Here is a 21491-nt window from a genome sequence, read left to right as displayed (position 1 = left end):
ACTTAGCAAACGTGTTTGCACCTGACCAAGCAGCTGCTCGGCAGATTTGCAATGCCGAGACACCCCGGGCAGCCGCCCAGGACGAACCCACTTTCCTAGTAGAGTGGGCTTTCACCGAAGTCGGTAACGGCAACCCTGCCGTGGAATGAGCGAGCTGAATGGTACCTCTGATCCAGCACACAATAGTCTGCTCAGAAGCAGGGCCCCCAATTTTGATGGGGTCATAGAGGACAAACAAAGCTTCTGTTTTCCTAATCCGAGCCGTTCTAGCAACATAAATCCTTAATGCTCTGACGACATCCAAGGACTCTGAAACGGCTGAGGTGTCAGAAGCCACTGGCACCACCACAGGTTGGTTGATATGGAAAGACGACACAACCTTTGGAAAAAAAATGCTGACGCGTTCTCAGTTCAGCCCTATCTTCATGAAAGATTAAGTAAGGACTGAGCGAGACAGAGCTCCTAACTCAGACACTCGTCTGCCTGAGGCCAAGGCCAACAGCATGACCACTTTCCAATTGAGAAACTTCAACTCTACCATTTGTAGAGGCTCAAACCAGTCCGACTTACAGTAAGTAACTGCAACACCACATTAAGATCCCATGGCGCCGCAGGAGGCACGAAGGGAGGTTGGATGCGCAGAACCCCCTTCACGAATGTCTGAACCTCAGGAAGGGAAGCCAACTGTTTCTGAAAGAAAATGGACAAGGCTGAAATTTGGACCTTGATAGACCCTAATCTCAAGCCAGCATCCACACCCGCCTGTAGAAATAGAAGACGTCCTAATTGAAACTCCACCGCAGGAGACTTCTTGGATTCACACCACGATACATATTTTCTCCAAATACGAAGGTAATGTTTGGACGTTACCCCTTTCCTGGCCAGAATAAGTATGGGAATTACTTCAGTAGGAATACCCTTACGGGCTAGGATCTGGCGCTCAACTCAACAGCCATGCCATCAAACGCAGCCGCGGTAAGTCTTGATAAACTAACGGCCCCTGCTGAAGCAGGTCCTTGCGAAGAGGAAGAGGCCAAGGATCTTTCAGTAATAACTCCTGAAGATCTGGATACCACGCCCTCCTTGGCCAGTCTGGAGCAATGAGAATTGCTCGAACCCCTGTTCTGATGATCTTGGGAACTGTTGGTATTAGCGGAAGTGGAGGGAACAGATACACTGATTGGAACACCCACTGGGTTACCAGAGCATCCACTGCTATTGCTTGTGGGTCTCTCGACCTGGAACAATATTTCTGAAGCTTCTTGTTGAGACGTGTTGCCATCATATTTACTTGAGGAACGCCCCAACGACTTGCTACCTCCGCAAAGACCACTGGGTGGAGGCCCCATTATCCTGGATGGAGATCATGTCTGCTGAGGAAGTCCGCTTCCCAGTTGTCCACTCCCGGAATAAAGATTGCCGACAGTGCTTTTGCATGTCTCTCTGCCTAGAGGAGAATTTTTGTCACCTCTGCCATTCCCGCTCTGCTTTTTGTTCCGCCCTGGGGGTTTATGTAAACTACTGCCGTTACATTGTCTGACTGGATCAGTACGGGACGGCCTTGTAGAAGGTGCGCCGCTTGATGAAGGCTGTTGTACACAGCTCTCAGTTCCAGAATGTTTATGTGAAGGAGTACTTCTTGATTTGACCATCTTCCTTGGAAGCTTTCCCCTTGTGTGACTGCTCCCCAACCTTGGAAGCTTGCATCTGTGGTCACCAGGATCCAAGTCTGAATCCCTAACCTGCGTCCCTCTAGGAGGTGAGAACTTTGTAGCCACCACAGGAGCGAAATTCTGACGCAGACAAGGTTATCCGTTGATACATGTGCAGATGCGATCCAGACCACTTGTCCAGTAGGTCCCACTGGAAAACCCTGGCATGGAATCGGCCATATTGTAGCCTCGTACGCCGCTACCATCTTCCCCAGCATGCAAAAGCACTGATGAATGGATACTCATTTTGGTCTCAAAATTTATCTGACCATGCTCTGGATCTCCTGAGCTTTTTCCACCGGTAGAAATACTCTCTGTTCTTCGGTGTCCAGTATCATTCCCAGAAATGATAACCTCATTGTCGGTTCCAATTGTGATTTTTGGAAGTTGATGATCCAACCGTGCTTTTGCAGTACCGTCAGGGATAGTGTTATGTCCTCGACTAACTTCGATCTCACCTTTATGAGGAGATCGTCCAAGTAAGGAATTATGTTGACTCCTTTCTTGCGAAGGAGAACCATCATCTTTGCCATTACCTTGGTAAATATTCTCGGAGCCGTGGAGAGCCCGAAAGGTAACGTCTGGAACTGGTAGTGAAAGTCTTGAACCGCAAACCTCAGGTATGCTTGATGCGGAGGAAAAATGGGAACATGCAAATAAGCATCCTTGATGTCCACCGACACCAGGAATTCCTTTCCCTCCAAGCTGGAGATCACCGCATTCAGGGACTCCATCTTGAATTTGAATCTTTTTAAATAAAGATTCAGAGTTTTTAGGTTTAAAATCGGCCTGACCGATCCATCCGGCTTCGGTACTACGAACAGGCTTGAATAATATCCCCTGCTTTTTTGTTCAGCAGGAACCAAGGAAATTACTTTGTCTTGAACTGATTTCTGTATTGCGTTCAGCACTTTTGTTCTGTCCTGAGCAGAAACTGGCAAGGCTGATTTGAAAAATCGGCATGGGGGAAGGTCTTGAAATTCTAGCTTGTAACCTTGAGATACTATTTGTAATATCCAAGGATTCAGATCTGAGTGAACCCAGACTTGGCTGAAGAACATAAGACGTGCCCCCACCCGATCGTACTCCCGCAGGGGAACACCAGCGCCATGCTGTGGTTTTGGCAGAAGTAGTTGTTGACTTCTGCTCCTGCGAGCCTGATGGTGTTGTAGATTTCCTACCTCTTCCTGCGAAGACGGGAGTACCCTTTGCCTTTTTGTACTTGTTGGGCCAAAAGGACTGCATAGTATGAAACTGATATACTTTTTTAGGCGGTGCAGCTGCCGACGGCAGAAATGCTGATATGCCAGATGTAGTAGTTGATATCATGGCATCCAGCTTTTCACCAAAAAGTGCCTCACCATTGTAGGGGAGCGCCTCAATATTTCTTTTGGATTCTGCGTCAGCATTCCATTGGCGTATCCAGAGCGCCCTGCGAGCTGAAATTGCCATAGCAGAGGCTCTTGAGCCCATTAAGCCAACGTCCTTCATAGCCTCAACTATGTAACCTGCAGAATCTTTTATATGACCTAAAATTAGAAGCATATTATCCTTATCAACAGTGTCAATATTAACAATCAAGTTGTCTGCCCATTTTTCCACTGCGTTACCTACCCACGCAGAAGCAAATGTGGGACTGAGTAACGTACCCGTAGCTATATAGATAGACTTCAAAGTCGTCTCTAACTTGCGGTCAGCAGGTTCTTTTAAGGAAGCTGACCCTTGGGCAGGCAAAATTATTTTCTTCGACAGCCTAGACTAGAAACTGAGGTGTCTACCATTGGGGATGACTCCCACTTACGCCTGTCCTCAGGGAAAGGGTACGCTACACGCAACCTTCTAGGGACAGCAAATTTCTTTTCCGGTTTAGACCAAGATACTTCAAAGAATGCATTTAAGTCCTTAGACGGAGGAAAAGTCACCACCTGTTTTTATTTAAATTAAAATAATCTTTCTCCTCTGGTGCATGTGTTGTGTCAGTAATTTCCAACACCTCTTTTATAGCGAATATCATACACTGAATGCTCTTAACCAGTTTGGGGTCTACCCCTCTCAAACCCCAGTGTTGACCTACGTGTCGGAATCTGTGTCAGTGTCCCTTTGCATAATCTGCGCCAGAGAACTTTTTTGGGAATTGGAGGGATCCCGAGTGGATGACGTGGAGGAGTCAGCAAACAGTGCATCCTCCATAGACTGTCTCCAATGCTGTTCAGACTCAGAAAATTTCTTTGCAAGCTTAGACATATTATTCTGCAGCTTTCTCACCCACACAGGCTCAGAACACTCTTGTTCATTCAAATTGGGTTCCTCTGGGGAAGAACTTTCTCCAGACATTGTACACTCTTGTACAGACACACCACTTCCACACCGGGGAGCTAATGGGGACAGACCTACACTAATGTCTGTCAGAGGGACACAAAGGGATTTGCCAGTCCACACCACGCGCCTATAAGGATTGTATACAGTATACACAATCACAGCGCTGTATAATTCAATATTAAGTCCTAATGTAATATGTTGCTCCCCTCCCCTTCCATAACACCCTGGTACTTGTATCAGCGATGTGTGAGGAGAAGCAGCTTCAGGATCAGCACACTGGCGTTTCTGTTGAAGAAAATGGCGCCCATGAGTGTTACTGGCAAGTCTGAGGAGAAAGCCTGCCCCCCTGTAATGGCGCGATTCTACCTCAGTGAACACATTTTTTTATACTGGCGGCGATAGTGTACATCAGCGGCTCACATGTATGTACATTTTGCCAGTGAGAGTGAGGATTTTGATATGTCCCTCAGAGCGCCCCCCACCCCCCCCCCCCCCCCGCGCGCTCTGCACCCTGTGCTGAGAGACCTGTTGTTGCGCAGCATCCCGCGCTGCGCTGGTACCTTTATGCCGCCACGGTGACCGCAGAACCCCTCTCTGCAGGCCTCCGGTAAATACTCACCAGCCTTCTGACTTCTGGCTCTGTTAGGGGGTGGTGGCAGTGCTGTGGGAGTGAGCAGCAGCCAGGCAAGGGCTGTGTTCAGTACCCTTCAGGAGCTAATGGTGTCCTGTCAGCGGAAGCAGAGCCATTGAACTAATGGAGAAGTTGGTTCCTGCTTCCCCCCCTAAGTCCCACGAAGCAGGGAAGCTGTTGCCAGCAGCTTCCCTGTAAAATAAAAAACCTAACAAAGTCTTTTCCAGCAAAGCTCAGTAGAGCTTCACTGATGTGCAGCCAGTCTCCCGGCACATTTTCCAAACGGAGGTCTGGAGGAGGGGCATAGAGGGAGGAGCCAGTTCACACTGTTGAAAAGTCTTAATGTGCCCAGGGCTCCTGCGGAACAGTCTATACCCCATGATACTAAAATGGACCCCAGCATCCTCTAGGACGTAAGAGAAATGACAGTTAGGAGCCAATTGGCTGGTACTTTATCTCCAGCGACTTTATCTCCATCCAAGGCTTAGTAAATAGACCCCATAGACTGTAAGCTCCACTGGGGCGGGGAGTATGTGGATGACCAAATATTCTCTTTAAAGTGCTGTGAAATATGAGTGCGCTATATAAATAACTGGTAATAAATAAATAAATAAGTATACTGCTCCGTGTAAGCATTGTTACTTATTAAGATCTACATGTTGACATAAGCATTGGTACTTAACAGTTCCTGTTCATCTATTGTGTTCTTCTAACAAGTGGTTCCATATAAGTGTTCACGAAAAACTTATTTGTGACTGGATGTAGCCATAAGGATCATTATGCCTAATAACCAATGCAGGGAAATTGTACTGAAGGTCCTATTTGTTTATATCTCTGATTTTGTTGTTGTTGTTGTTGTTCAAAGTACTTAGTAGCTTCATAATGTGGGGTAATGTGCAATCAGGGAGACTGCTAGACTGTTCAGGGAGTTGGGGAGATTGCTGCTAGTTCAGGGAGTGCAGATGGTGGTGCTGTCACTAGGACTAATGTCCCACATGGAGTGGCGGCTGGTAGAGATGCTGTTAGGAAGACAAGAAACCCTAGCAGATAAGAAGCTGCTGTTTGTTTTTTCTTCAGGTGGGCAGATGGTGGGGGGGGGGGGCGGGCTCACTTTCTATTCACCGTAATCAGTGAGCTTGTACATATCTTTATTTTATATCTGAATTGCAGAAAATCTAAAATATGTGATGAGAACCAGACCACTGAGCAGTCCACTCACATCAAGCTTCCCTAACCGTTAAACAGCCCTTCAAGTCATGCCTTGACATGCCGTGGTGTGACTCTGTATCACAGTGTGTCTTTTCATGTGTCATTTTCCATTAAAGTGTGCCTTATTCACCAATAGGAACCGCTTTTGCTAATTTAAAATGATGGGGGTCATTCCGAGTTGATAGCTCGCTGACGTTTTTCGCAGCGCAGCAAACAGGTTACTACTCTGCATGCACCGCAGTGCGCAGGCGCGTCGTATGGGTTCAAAGCGGATCGTTGCTGGGCGATGGATTTAGCGAAGAATCCATTCGCACAGCCATTCACAAGGAGATTGACAGAAAGAGGGCGTTTGTGGGTGGCAACTGACCGTTTTCAGGGAGTGTTTGGAAAAACGCAGGCGTGTCCAGGTGTTTTCAGGGTGGGTGTCTGATGTCAATTCCGGGACCAAAAAGACTGAAGTGATCGCAAGGGCTGAGTAAATCCAGAGCTACTCAGAAACTGCAAAAATCCTTTTTCGTTCTGCTCGGCTGCACACGCGTTTGCACACTTGCAAAGCGAAAATACACTCCCCCGTTGGTGGCGACTATGCGTTTGCACGGCTGCTAAAAGTAGCTAGCGAGCGATCAACTGTGAATGAGGGCTAATATGCGTCATGCCTATTTCTCTAACGTCCTAAGTGGATGCTGGGGACTCCGTCAGGACCATGGGGTTTAGCGGCTCCGCAGGAGACAGGGCACAATAATAAAAGCTTTAGGATCAGGTGGTGTGCACTGGCTCCTCCCCCTATGACCCTCCTCCAAGCCTCAGTTAGATTTTTGTGCCTGGCCGAGAAGGGTGCAATCTAGGTGGCTCTCCTGAGCTGCTTAGAATAAAAGTTTAAGTTAGGTTTTTTATTTTCAGTGAGTCCTGCTGGCAACAGGCTCACTGCTACGAGGGACTTAGGGGAGAGAAGTAAACTCACCTGCATGCAGGATGGATTTGCTTTTTAGGCTACTGGACACCATTAGCTCCAGAGGGAGTCGGAACACAGGTCTCACCCTGGGGTTCGTCCCGGAGCCGTGCCGCCGACCCCCCTTGCAGATGCTGAAGTTGAAGAGGTCCAGAGGTCCAGAAACAGGCGGCAGAAGACTTTCAGTCTTCATAAGGTAGCGCACAGCACTGCAGCTGTGCGCCATTGTTGTCAGCACACTTCATACCAGCGGTCACTGAGGGTGCAGGGCGCTGGGGGGGGCGCCCTGGGCAGCAATGTATTATACCTTTTTTATGGCTAAAATACATCACATATAGCCCTTGAGGCTATATGGATGTATTTAACCCCTGCCAGATCTCACAAACTCCGGGAGAAGAGCCTGCCGTTTTAGGGGGCGGGGCCTATTCTCCTCAGCACACGGCGCCATTTTCCTGCTCAGCTCTGCTGTGAGGAAGGCTCCCAGGCTCTCCCCTGCACTGCACTACAGAAACAGGGTTAAAACAGAGAGGGGGGGCACTTATTTGGCGATATGATTACATATGTGAAAATGCTATAAGGGAAAACACTTGTATAAGGGGTTGTCCCTGTATAATTATAGCGTTTTTGGTGTGTGCTGGCAAACTCTCCCTCTGTCTCCCCAAAGGGCTAGTGGGGTCCTGTCCTCTATCAGAGCATTCCCTGTGTGTGTGCTGTGTGTCGGTACGTGTGTGTCGACATGTAGGAGGACGATGTTGGTGAGGAGGCGGAGCAAATTGCCTGTATTGGTGATGTCACTCTCTAGGGAGTCGACACCGGAATGGATGGCTTATTTAGGAATTACGTGATAATGTCAACACGATGCAAGGTCGGTTGACGACATGAGACGGCCGGCAAACAAATTAGTACCTGTCCAGGCGTCTCAGACACCGTCAGGGGCTTGTAAAAACGCCCATTTACCTCAGTTGGTCGACACAGACACGGACACTGACTTCAGTGTCGACGGTGAAGAAACAAACGTATTTTCCTTTAGGGCCACACGTTACATGTTAAGGGCAATGAAGGAGGTGTTACATATTTCTGATACTACAAGTACCACAAATAAGGGTATTATGTAGGGTGGGAATAATCTACTTGTAGTTTTTCCTGAATCAGATAAATTAAAGTGTGTGATGATACGTGGGTTGCCTCCGATAGAAAATTATTGGAGGTATACCCTTTCCCGCCAGAAGTGAGGGCGAGTTGGGAAACACACCTTAGGGTGGATAAGGCGCTCACACGCTTATAAAAACAAGTGGCGTTACCGTCTCCAGATACGGCCGCCCTCAAAGAGCCAGCTGATAGGAAGCTGAAAAATATCCTAAAAAGTATATACACACATACTAGTGTTATACTACGACCAGCAATCGCCTCAGCCTGGATGTGCAGCGCTGGGGGGGCTTGGTCGGATTTCCTGACTGAAAATATTGATACCCTTGACAGGAACAATATTTTATTGACTATAGAGCATTTTAAGGATGCATTTCTATATATGCGAGATGCGCAGAGGGATATTTGCATTCTGGCATCAAGAGTAGATGTGATGTCCATATCTGCCAGACGATGTTTATAGACACGACAGTGGTCAGGTGATGCAGATTCCAGACGGCACATGGAAGTATTGCCGTATAAAGGGGCGGTCCATCGGACCTGGTGGCCATGGCAACAGCTGGAAAATCCACTTTTGTTACCCCAAGTCACATCTCAGCAGAAAAGGACACAGTCTTTTCAGTCTCAGTCCTTTCGTACCCATAAAGGCAGGCGGGCAAAAGGCCAGTCATATCTGCCCAGGGTTAGAGGAAAGGGAAGAAGACTGCAGCAGGCAGCCCATTCCCAGGAACAGAAGTCCTCCACAGCTTCTGCCAAGTCCGCAGCATGACGCTGGGGCCATACAAGCGGACTCAGGTGCGGTGGGGGGTCATCTCAAGAGTTTCAGCACGCAGTGGGCTCACTCGCAAGTGGACTCCTGGATCCTACACGTAGTATCCCAGGTGTACATTGGAAATTCGAGACGTCTTCCCCTCACAAGTTCCTGAAGTCTGCTTTACCAACGTCTCCCTCCGACAGGGAGGCAGTATTGGAAAAAAATTCACAGGCTGTATTCCCAGCAGGTGATAATCAAAGTACCCCTCCTACAACAAGGGAAGGGGTATTATTCCACACTATATTGTGGTACTGAAGCCAAACGGCTCGGTGAGATCTAAAAGATTTGAACAATTACATACAAGGGTTCAAATCAAGATGGAGTCACTCAGAGCAGTGATAGCGAACCAGGACGATATGGTGTCACTGGATATCAGGGACGCTTACCTACATGTCCAAATTTTGCCCTTCTCACCAAGGGTATCTCAGGTTCGTGGTACAGAACTGTCACTATCAGTTCAGACGCTGCCGTTTGGATTGTCCACGGCACCCCGGGTCTTTACCATGGTAATGGCCGAAATGATGATTCTTCCTAAAAGAAATATGGACGCTTTCCTGATAAGGGTAAGGTCCAGAGAACAGTTGGCGGTCGGAGTAGCACTATCTCAAGTAGTTCTACGACAGCACGAGTGGATTCTAAATATTCCAAAATCGCAGCTTTTTCCGACGACACGTCTATTGTTCCTAGGAATGATTCTGGACACAGTCCAGAAAAGGATGTTTTCTCCCGGAGAAGAAGACCAGGGAGTTATCCGAGCTAGTCAGGAACCTCCTAAAACCAGGAAAAGTATCAGTGCATCATTGCACAAGGGTCCTGTGAAAAATGGTGGTTTCTTACAAAGCGATCCCATTCGGTAGATTTCACGCAAGAACCTTTCAGTGGAATCTGCTGGGAAAATGGTCCGGATCGCATCTTCAGATGCATCAGCGGATAACCCTGTCTCCAAGGACAAGGGTGTTTTCTTCTGCGGTGGCTGCAGAGTGCTCATCTATGAAAGGGCCGCAGATTCGACATTCAGGACTGGGTCCTGGTGACCACGGATGCCAGCCTGAGTGGCTGGGGAGCAGTCAAACAAGGAAAAAATTTCCAGGGAGTGTGATCAAGTCTGGAGACTTCTCTCCACATAAATATACTGGAGCTAAGGGCAATTTACAAGGCTCTAAGCTTAGCAAGACCTCTGCTTCAAGGTCAGCCGGTATTGATCCAGTGGGACAACATCACGGCAGTCGCCCACGTAAACAGACAGGGCGGCACATGAAGCAGGAGGGAAATGGCAGAAACTGCAAGGATTCTTCGCTGGGCGAAAAATCATGTGATAACACTCTCAGCAGTGTTAATTCCGGGAGTGGAAAACTGGGAAGCAAACTTCCTCAGCAGGCATAACCTCCACCCGGGAGAGTGGGGACTTCAGCGGGAAGTCTTCCACATGATTGTAAACCGTTGGGAAAAACCAAAGGTGGACATGATGGCGTCCCGCCTGAACAAAAAACTAGACAAATATTGCGCCAGGTCTAGGGACCCTCAGGCAATAGCGGTGGACGCTCTGGTAACACTGTGGGTGTACCAGTCAGGGTATGTGTTCCCTCCTATGCATCTCATACCAAAAGTACTGAGAATCATAAGAAGGAGATGAGTAAGAACGATACTCGTGGTTCCGGATGGGTCAAGAAGGACTTGGTACCCGGAACTTCAAGAGATGCTCACGGAAGAACCGTGGCCTCTACCTTTAAGAAAGGACCTGCTCCAGCAGGGGCCTTGTCTGTTCCAAGACTTACCGCGGCTGCGTTTGACGGCATGGCAGTTGAACGCCGGATCCTGAAAGGGCATTCCAGATGAAGTCATCCCTACCCTGGTCGAAGCCAGGAAGGATGTAACCGAAAAACATTTTCACCGCATTTGGCGAAAATATGTTGCGTGGTGTGAGGCCAAGAAGGTCCCTACAGAGGAATTCCAACTGGGTCGTTTCCTACATTTCCTGAAAACAGGACTGTCTATGGGCCTAAAATTAGGGTCCATTAAGGTTCAAATTTCGACCCTGTCAAATTTCTTCCAGAAAGAACTGGCTTCAGTGCCTGAAGTTCAGACGTTTGTAAAAGGGGTACTGCATATACAGCCTCCTATTGTGCCCCCAGTGGCACCTTGGGATCTCAATGTTGTTTTGAGTTTCCTAAAGTCACATTGGTTTGATCCACTCACCACTGTGGAATTAAAATATTTCACATGGAAGGTGAAGATTCTATTAGCCCTGGCTTCAGCCAGGCGTGTGTGTCAGAATGGGCGGCTTTATCATATAAAAGCCCTTACTTAATTTTTCATTCTGACAGGGTAGAATTGAGGACTTGTCCTCAATTTCTCCTTAAGGTGTTTTCTGTTTTTCACATGAACCAACCTATTGTGGTACCTGCGGCTACAAGGGACTTGGAGGACTCCAAGTTTCTTGACGTTGTCAGGGCCCTGAAAATATATGTTTCCAGGACGACTGGAGTCAGAAAATCTGACTCGCTGTTTAGCCTGTATGCACCCAACTAGATGGGTGTTCCTGCTTCTAAGCAGACGATTGCTCGCTGGATTTGTAGTACAATTCAGCTTGCACATTCTGTGGCAGGCTTGCCACAGCCAAAATCAGTAAAAGCCCATTCCACAAGGAAGTGGGCTCATCTTGGGCGGCTGCCCGAGGGGTCTCGGCTTTACAACTTTGCCGAGCTGCTACTTGGTCAGGGGCACACCCTGACTGAGGAGGACCTGGAGTTCTCTCATTCGGTGCTGCAGAGTCATCCGCACTCTCCCGCCCGTTTGGGAGCTTTGGTATAATCCCCATGGTCCTGACGGAGTCCCCAGCATCCACTTAGGACGTTAGAGAAAATAAGAATTTACTTACCGATAATTCTATTTCTCGTAGTCCGTAGTGGATGCTGGGCGCCCATCCCAAGTGCGGATTGTCTGCAATACTTGTACATAGTTATTGTTACAAAAATCGGGTTATTCTTGTTGTGAGCCATCTTTTCAGAGGCTCTTTCGTTGTTATCATACTGTTAACTGGGTTCAGATCACAGGTTGTACGGTGTGATTGGTGTGGCTGGTATGAGTCTTACCCGGGATTCAATATCCTTCCTTATTATGCACGCTCGTCCGGGCACAGTATCCTAACTGAGGCTTGGAGGAGGGTCATAGGGGGAGGAGCCAGTGCACACCACCTGATCCTAAAGCTTTTATTATTGTGCCCTGTCTCCTGCGGAGCCGCTAAACCCCATGGTCCTGACGGAGTCCCCAGCATCCACTACGGACTACGAGAAATAGAATTATCGGTAAGTAAATTCTTATTATTCTGTGTGTTGACCACTCCTGTATCTGCATATAAAATGCTACGTTACAGTGATTTCCAAGAAAACACCTTTGTTTTTTGATGGCTCAATGTACACAAACTTTGTTTAATACACACAGTTATTAAAAATATTGTATTAAATGACCTTCAGGCTGTGTGTATAAGGTGTATATGGAACATAAATGAATTGTGTGAATGTACACACAATTTGTTTAATGCACAAAGTTATAAAAAAATATTGGCTAAAATTACCTTCAGGCTGTGTGTATAAGGTGTATATGAAACATAAATGCATTCTGTGCTTAGATTTAGGTCCCATCGCCATGATATCTCATTGTGGTATACAATTATTCCAAAATACGGAAAAATCCGATATCCAAAATACCTCTGGTCCCAAGCATTTTGGATAAGGGAGACTCAACCTGTAACGGGAAAATGACAGATGGCAGATTATCACAGTGTACTAGTCAGATTGATCACCACCTCTCCTCAGATGAGTACAGAGAACAGATGAACAGAGGAGGTGGTTCTGCTTTAGTATCCGTTCATTCCTGAATAATCTGCAGTTTTCAGCAGTGCCCTGTGTTGAAGACCTTATAACTGAATCATATGTACTGTAAGAGATAAAGACATCGCCAATAGTATTTAAAAAGGAAACAAATAATAATCTAGAACTCTGAACAAATTACAGATGTGTCCTCAATACTGTACATCTTTGCTTCAGTCGCGCTACACAGCCTTACTTGGCATGCCAGGTCCTGTGAGACTCTGGTAGAGTCACACGTCTTTTTTGCTTATAATGTGTCTTAGATGCAACTAGGACGCATGAGGGGGCTCTGCTGATTAATTTTATATGCAACACTTGTATATCTGTGTGCAACTGAATCAGCATGCAAAGTGCTACGACTGTGGCTTTTTTCCATTCCAAATTCCGTTGTGCTTCATATAAAGATTTACACAGATCAGTAGAGTCTCCTCGTGGGTCCTAGTCACATTGCGTTGCAACTAAGATGCATTGTTGGTGGGAACAAAGCAAAATCTCCTGAAGCTAGTGGAGTTCCGCAGGACCTGTCAGCTCACTCATGCCAGACATCTCCCGCTGTGTGGCGTATTGAGGCTAGATGTTTGAGGACACATCTGTACAGGGGCGGATTGGGAACAGAAAGCGGCCCTGGAAAAAAATTTGTACTAGTGGCCCCACATGGGCAGCACCAGAGGTGTAAGGTCTAGCCATGGGCCATGGCAGCAGCACCCTCCCCCCAAGACTTTCCAGATAGTGGGTAAGGGATCAAGGGGGAAGATAAAAGGAAATAAAATTAAATATTATGAGCACATTATATGATACACCTTCAGAATTTAGGAAACTATATAATTCTTTAGAAAGATATATTTTCTTGCTTATTACACCAACCGTATCCCAATCACTATTCACCCAATCTTATATGTCAGCCAAGCAGGCAGACATAGCATACACTAGATCATCTGCAATCACAGGCTAAGTGGCAAAGAAATTTTCATATATGCAAATTATTTAGCATCTTATTCATTATGTTTATAAATAGGACCACATGTCCTCATACAAAACAGGCCCCACGGGTGCGTCGGCCCACCGGGAATCTTCCCTATAAACCCTATGGCCAATCCGCCTCTGCATCTGTATGTGTTAAAGATAATAGTATTAATGCAATTACTTAAGAGAAATTTTATTACGAATGTCTTTTCCTGTGTTTTATTAGTCATTTGCCATTTTAAGCTATATTAGTAACAAATGGACTTGTTTATCTTTTCCTGCAAGGAATGAATGGGAGCCACCTGACAGGAAAGTTGACACACGCATGTTTCGTTCTGAGCCTAGAAGCATCTTTGAGTATGAACCGGGAAAATCCTCCATCCTAGAACATGAAAGACCGGTAAGAGCAGCGTGTATGTTGACAGACTGTGTAAGAGAGCAAACAAATAAATTCCCTCAGCACACTTCAATGGACCAGCAAGAGACATACATCCTACATGATAATAGTAATGCAGAGATCTCCATTACATACATTTGCAAACATGGGAAGCCATAGATACCGCATGTCGTCTCTGCTCTGGTGGTTTTAAGCTACTACCACTTCTGGTCATACATTTATGTATTTCTAAATTGAGAGCCAACTCTCCTGGAAGCACCCCAGGATCCTCCAGTATGCACTACAAAGATCAGCATACCCTCCAGCTACTGATCCCATACATGCCTCTCAGAACAGTAATACACAGAATGTCAGTTGCTCAACCTATGTATTGGCTCATCACAGGTGCATGTAAGGGAGGGATTTCAGCAAAGCTATTTAAGAACATGTGCGTTAATGGTTATATTTTATCACAGGGTAAAAAAATCTGTTTGTAATGCAATTTATTATTAAAGTATTTCTGAAGCATCTGATCTATATTGCACTGTCTGAGTGATACTGGCCTGGAGCAGCATGGGTTAGCTTGGCACCATGCCGGGACAGTCTGGGGGGAAATGTGCATGTGTGACTGGTCAGGCATGCGCAGTGGAACTTAAAGGCCTTTCAGTTCCACTTAGTAAAAAAACAAAAACCCCAAAAAACTAAATTGATCAATGAAAAATGCATTATTCATAGAATTAAGCATTTTTTGCTATTATTTTCTTTTAGGCAATTTTTGCCAAAATCTGCAAATACATCAGTGCCATAATTTTTCCATAGTGAATAGACTGAAACCCTGCCCTATTTCCGGTCATAGAGCTTTTGGCCTTTTGATGAATATACCCCTAAGTACTATCTCTCCTTTTCTTTTTTCTTTTTTTATGAAATGTTTTTATTGAAGGTTTTCAGTGAAAAAATAAAGAGTGAAATATAACCATAAAAACAAGAGTATACATATTAATAACAGCAGAAATAGGTAAGCACTCTACGAAAAACAAACTCCATGTAATAGAGCAATACACAGTACGACAAGAAACAAAGGGGGTAATTCCAAGTTGATCGCAGCAGGATTTTTTTTAGCAATTTGGCAAAACCATGTGCACTGCAGGGGAGGCAGATATAACATGTGCAGAAAGAGTTAGATTTGGGTGGGTTATTTTGTTTCTGTGCAGGGTAAATACTGGCTGCTTTATTTTTACACTGCAAATTAGATTGCAGATTGAACACACCCCACCCAAATATAACTCTCTCTGCACATGTTATATCTGCCTCCCCTGCAGTGCACATGGGGGGTAATTCTGAGTTGATCGCAGCAGGAACTTTGTTAGCAGTTGGGCAAAACCATGTGGACTGCAGGGGAGGCAGATATAACATGTGAAAAGAGAGTTAGATTTGGGTGGGGTGTGTTCAAACTGAAATCTAAATTGCAGTGTAAAAATAAAGCAGCCAGTATTTAACCTGAACAGAAACAAAATAACCCACCCAAATCTAACTCTCTCTGCAAATGTTACATCTGACCCCCCTGCAGTACACATGGTTTTGCCCAATTGCTAACAACCTTGCTGCTGCGATCAACTCAGAATTACCCCCATGGTTTTGCCCAATTGCTAACAAAAATCCTGCTGCGATCAACTTGGAATTACCCCCCAAGTACTAACCGTTGCAAAGAAGTTATGCAAGTAAAACTGAGTATCCATAAAGTAGGTGTGGTTTATTAGGTCGACATGCATTAGGTCGACATACACTGGGTCGACCACTGAAGGTCGACATGCATTAGGTCGGCATGGTCACTAGGTCGACATGGAAAAGGTCAACATGAGTTTTTTGACTGTTTTTGGTGTTGTTTTCTTCGTAAAGTGACTGGGAACCCCAATTAGTGCACCATGTCCCCTCGCATGGCTCGCTTCGCTCGGCTACCGTTCCCAATTGTAGTCCACGTGGATCGTTAAGTATGAAAAGGGTGAAAAAAATGGTGAAAAACTCATGTTGACATTTTTGCATGTCGACCTAGTACATGTCGACCTAATGACCATGTCGACCTAACGGTATATACAGAGATAAGTAAATAAGACAGATATAAGACCTAACAGAGGATAACATATGGAGTGCAAAGCATCGCCAGTGTCATTGAAGAGAAAAAGGGCAGGGGAGTGGCGGAGGCATAACAGTCACTATGTAGACAGAAATGATTGGACACACCGTGCAAGCAAAATGGTATGCTCCTGCAGCAGACACGTGTTTGTGAAGGTATAAAACAGATAGCGGGGCACTGATTAGATCATTTGCTAAGAAAATGGCTTGCCGGAAGGAGCTAACCAAGTTTTTAAAAAAGGGATCATCGTATGCTGCTCGATTTGGAGGTATGAGTGTGAGAAGCATAGCGGATATTATGAAAACTCCTAAATCCACTGTATTTTGTCATTAATGTGTGGAAGAAGAACGGTCATTGCAGGAATGCACCTTGCCCTGAAACTGCAACCCAGGGACCGGAGAGTGCTTACCAGGGAGCTGCGAAAGAACAGTAATCTTCCCATGCATACCATTGCACACGAGTTCCAAATGGCCACTAATGTGCCGGTTTCGACAAGAACACTTAATAGGGAGGCCCATAATCTTCAATATTATGGGCGAGCAGCTGCTCATAAACCTCTAATCAGAAAAAAGGATGCTGCCCAGTGCTTACAATGGTGTAAAGAGTGCAAAAACCAGACAGTGGAACAATGGCGGCGAGTGTTATGGAGTGACGAATCACGATTTATATTTTCCAGTCAGATGGACATGTTTGGGTTTGGCGATTGCCAGTAGAACGTCTAATGCCAGAGTGTACAGTACCTAAAGTAAAGCATGGAGGTAGTGGGGTTATGCTGTGGGGCTGTTTTAACTGTTTGGCTTAGGTCCACTAATTGTAATGCATGGTAACATTAACTCTGAGAAGTATAGAGATGTTCTTGATAACTCTGTGCTCCCTACATTGTGGCAGTTCTACGGAAACAACAAATGTTTTTTATCAGAACAACAATGCCACCTGTCACATTTCCAAGTTGACACTGGACTGCTATACAGAAAATTTGGTAACCTGGATGGACCGGTCAGCTCAGAGTCCAGATCTTAACCCCATGGAGATCCTCTGGGATGAATTGGGACGACTAGACCTTCTTTAGTGTCACAGTAGGTCACTGTGCTTAAGGCAAAACATTCCACCTGCTGTTGTCCAGCAACTTGCGGACAGTTTACCAAGAAGGTTGTCTGCAGTAATCACTGCACGTGGTGGACCTACAAAGTAATGACATCAATAAAATCTCGTTGATCTGTTTGCTGTCAGTGTCCAATCACGTTTGTCTATATAGTGTAGATTCTTGCCAGAGATTCCAAACCCTATCAAACATCAGAGGGCATATTTTTTGTGATACATGAAGTGTTTGTGTTTTACAATGCCATTAACCAGGACTCCCCATTGGGGAATAGAAGGAAGAGCAGATGCCATCCAGGTCCTAGCAATACAAACTTGGGCTAGAGTTACGAAAATGGTCCTTAAGTATTATCTTAGTACATGCATTAAGGTGGATTTCATACGTGTGTACAAATTTCTGTTTTCTAAGCCATGATAGTAATCTCCAGGGAAAGGACTTTGACATGGTCTCAATTTGGGGCTATGCTTTAACCACTGGGTGTTAGACAACACCAGCACAGGCTTGTGTCTGAGGCAGGGTGCCCACCTACAGAGTTTTGTGCTTGCATTAGGGCTCAACAGTGCATAGAATTATTGTAAAACAGTGGAAATAGGTTGATTTTTCTGCTTCACTCTAAAGGAAATAATGTGCATAAGCCACTCCTATGTAGGATAAGGCATTTCTGGAATGTCCTGTTTACAGTACATGGACACTCCATGTTTACCAAATAGGCTTGGCATGGGCATTCCCTTACCTACAATTTCCATCTATGTAAACCGTACTGGCTCCTTCACCCTTTTTGAGGCCCAATTGGGGAATAGTCAAAGTGGGAGCAGCAACTGACTGAAAGGGGTGGGTATGGTTCATTAGGTCCACCCTATTTTAGTAGACAGTCACTAGGTCGACATTGAAAAAGTTAACAGGGTCATTAAGTCGACAGGTAAAAGGTAGACAGTGGAAAAACTTGACAGGTACAAAAGGTCAACATGAAAAATGGTTGACTCGAAAAAGGTTGACAACATGTTTGTTTTTTTGGTGCAGTTTTTCACTGTCAAAGCACATGGAACCCCAATTAGTGTTTCACATCCCCTTGTATGGTTTCACTTCGCTTGCCATGCTGCAGGTTACCGTTCCCAATCGTAGTCCACGTGGCTTGTAAAGTACTAAAAAGTTGGGACAAAAAAAAACCCTAAAAAGTTGTGCCGACTATTGTCATGTCAACTTTTTGTACCTGTCGAACATAAACAATGTAGACCTTTTTACATGTCTGCCTAATGACCATGTCGACCAAATGTATGTCGACCATTAGTGGTCGATCTGTTGACTATCAACCTTTTTACTGTCTACATATAGTCCGGATACTGAGAGGGGTCATCATAAAAATAATGATTAGCAAAAGACCATTTCCCTGAGTAGGAGCTGCTTGTCTGCATATACTGTACAGGGAGTAACTAAAAGATCTACCAAATTCTTCTTCTTATTACAATTCATTTTTCTTGTTACATATTAGATTACTGTGTATTCACCTCCTGGTACATCTAGACTGTTTTTTTTTTTTTTTTACTTGTAGAAAATAATTATTAATATCTAATGTGGGTATATCCTTAAAGGTATAGGGAAATATGGAAAACATGAAACATGTAAATATTCTGGAGATAATGAAATAGATGCATTTGCAATGTCCCAACACTTACAAGTACAATCTATTAAAGCATCAATATAATATCTTTAGTAAAAAGCATTAAGAAGTCCTTATTAGCAGTGGAATATCATAAATACAGTGCTTAATTATTTTGGTATGGTACATACATGATTCACAATTTGTCGTCTGGTGAAAAAATATGCCCCCCCCCACACTGACCCATCCATGCACACCCTAACACAATAATGGTGTACACTACATTCTTCATATGAGCCAGTGGCAACTCTTTTGGGTAGATTTCTGATAATGTGGGATCCATAATTAAAGGTACAGTACAGTCTCAGATCAGCCAGGGGGTGTGACATGGTGTTATAAGACGGGAATAAGGTTATGTTGCCAAGACATGTTTGCTGAAGCCTTTACGTAAACACTACACTTCAGAGGACTCGAACGGTGTAGAAAAGCTAAATGCAAAAACAAGATATACAGATGTGTCCTCCATACGGCATAAGACACTTGGCGTGACTGAGCTGCTCCGCAAGGAGTAGTGTATGGTCATGTTTGCATCTTATTCGCATCTCAGAAACAGCGAAACACCACTCCGTGTACTAAGGATGCTGGGCTGCGATTTTAACCACACAGGAATTGGTTTTAAACGCGTACAAAGCCGCAGATGAAGCTGAACTGAACTTTCTGTAACAGCCGTGGCTGCTGCACCTGAGCCCTTCTTACACAGATTCAGACTGTCACACACACAAATATAAATGTTGAATATAAAATTGGTCGGTGGACTCTAGCAATGTAGCTTTGTCACTTCCAGTTATGTAATTAAAATGCACATTTTGAGTGAGAAACAGGCTCGGCCAAGTCCTGGTGTGCAGAGAGGGGCTATTTGCTGCGACTTGAGTAAAAGTGTATGAGGGCACATCTGTAAATCATGTAATACATTGCCACAGATTTCCCAAGAGTTCCAATCTTTCTTGTATGAGGTGAGTGTCATACATGGGTTCAGTGTGTTCCTGAAAGTTCCCTTGTTCTCACATCATATATGGGGCCCCACTGAGTTTGTATTAATGTACGGAGTGTCAGTCACTGTAGGAAATGCTTATGTCATTTCAAGGTTAGGATAATGGAAGGAAAATACGTTTGTATTCTATTACAGTATGTATTGATATTGTTTCTGCCATTTTACCACTGGGTAAAAAGTGATTTCCCTAATAATACCTCCAGGATAGCACCTCATTCATCTAGCATTTTGGGGTCACTTAGATGCTCCTCCATGGGTAGTGATATATACTTTTTTTAAAAATTGTGTGCTTTAGTCACATTATGGGCCGTATTCAATAGGAGTCGGAAACTGCCGCCTTGTCGGAAAGACGGCAGTTTCCGACTGATTGAGGTCGGAAGGGGTTCCGACCTATTCAATGTCGGGCCTTTTCTTCCGACAAGCGGCTTCAGCTGCCGAGCCGCGTGTATTGTCAGAAGCGGGGCCAAACACGACAGGTTTTAGCCGAGTTTCTGACCATGTCAATTCGACTTTTAAAAAAAAAGTCGTAATGACACTGTCGGTACCATGGCAAACCTGTCGGATTTGGCCCGGCATTGAATAGAGTGTTGTCGGGTCCTTTCCGTCGGAAAGGACCCGACAGCTATTGAATACAGCCCTACAGTATATCCGCATATAAAGACACGGTGTACCAGAGACACTAGATTAGTAATTTTGTCTTGCAGGAACTGGTATAAAGTGTGTATAACGACACAGATTTAGCAAATGATACATGGCGAGAGGCATGGCACAGCCACTCATATTGGAACTTATGCCTTTTGTATCCAGATTTGTGATTTAGTCGCACACAGAAGTACCTGTACTGTTAGCCCCAATAGTCTATGTTCCCTTGCATTGTACTTTTGAGGCATAAGTGATGTGACTAAGATGGATAATTGATGAAGAAGAAGCTTGGTTCGGCTAAGTGGCAATGTCCGTGGCATGCCAAACGTGGCTATTTGGCAGGATTTCAGCAATGGTGAATATGGACACATCTGTAGGCCACAAGTGGCAATATTCTGATAAGAGCAGTTACCTGGCAGTGATCTAAAGTACAGTAGACTGTATTTCTTTTTTGTGCCCTTGTTACTATGTATGTATAAAAAGCAGCGTACATTACTATAGACTATATAAACATGAAAACAAACAATGCAATAATCAATATATCGGTATGAGCAGGATGAATAGTATATAAGGAGAAGGCAGTCATTCCCCTGAAATGTAATACATACTATAATATACAGATGTGTCCTTACAACTAGCCTCAATACGTCATGTGGCGGAAAAAGCCTGGTGCGAACATACATGTACCTGTATCTAACGTAGTATTGCGCTCTTGGTATGGTGCTTACTCTTTACAAAATATTATGATTGCATATTTGTACATGAAAAACTACAAAATACAAATTCATGCAGTCACAGGCTTGTTCTCTGTTTGGACCAATATATCTGGAAAGTCGTCCCATTGCACACACAAATAGCCTGGTTTAGAGTTGCATGTGTCTTTGTTCATATAGCATTAGGATGTCGCTTGGTGGAAAATAGGAGTTTTGTGTAAGTTTTGACATAAGTTTACCGGAGAGAATGTTTTTTTTTTTTACAGGTGA

General features: G+C 44.9%; 1 protein-coding gene across 25 annotated transcripts in view; it reads left to right on the top strand.

Annotated features, from left to right (window-relative positions):
• SORBS2 (sorbin and SH3 domain containing 2) overlaps nucleotides 1-21491 on the top strand; it is a 532357-nt gene that overhangs the window by 404724 nt on the left and 106142 nt on the right. For all 25 annotated transcript variants that reach the window (XM_063920786.1, XM_063920787.1, XM_063920776.1 and 22 more), the window contains one exon: nucleotides 13898-14012. In XM_063920786.1, coding sequence (XP_063776856.1) covers nucleotides 13898-14012 — 115 coding nt within the window. The remainder of the gene's footprint in view (nucleotides 1-13897; nucleotides 14013-21491) is intronic.

The sequence above is a fragment of the Pseudophryne corroboree genome, chromosome 1, assembly GCF_028390025.1.
Source record: "Pseudophryne corroboree isolate aPseCor3 chromosome 1, aPseCor3.hap2, whole genome shotgun sequence".
Taxonomy (NCBI): domain Eukaryota; kingdom Metazoa; phylum Chordata; class Amphibia; order Anura; family Myobatrachidae; genus Pseudophryne; species Pseudophryne corroboree.
The sequence above is the reverse complement of the archived record's forward strand: the minus strand, read 5'-3'. Positions and strand labels throughout refer to the sequence as shown.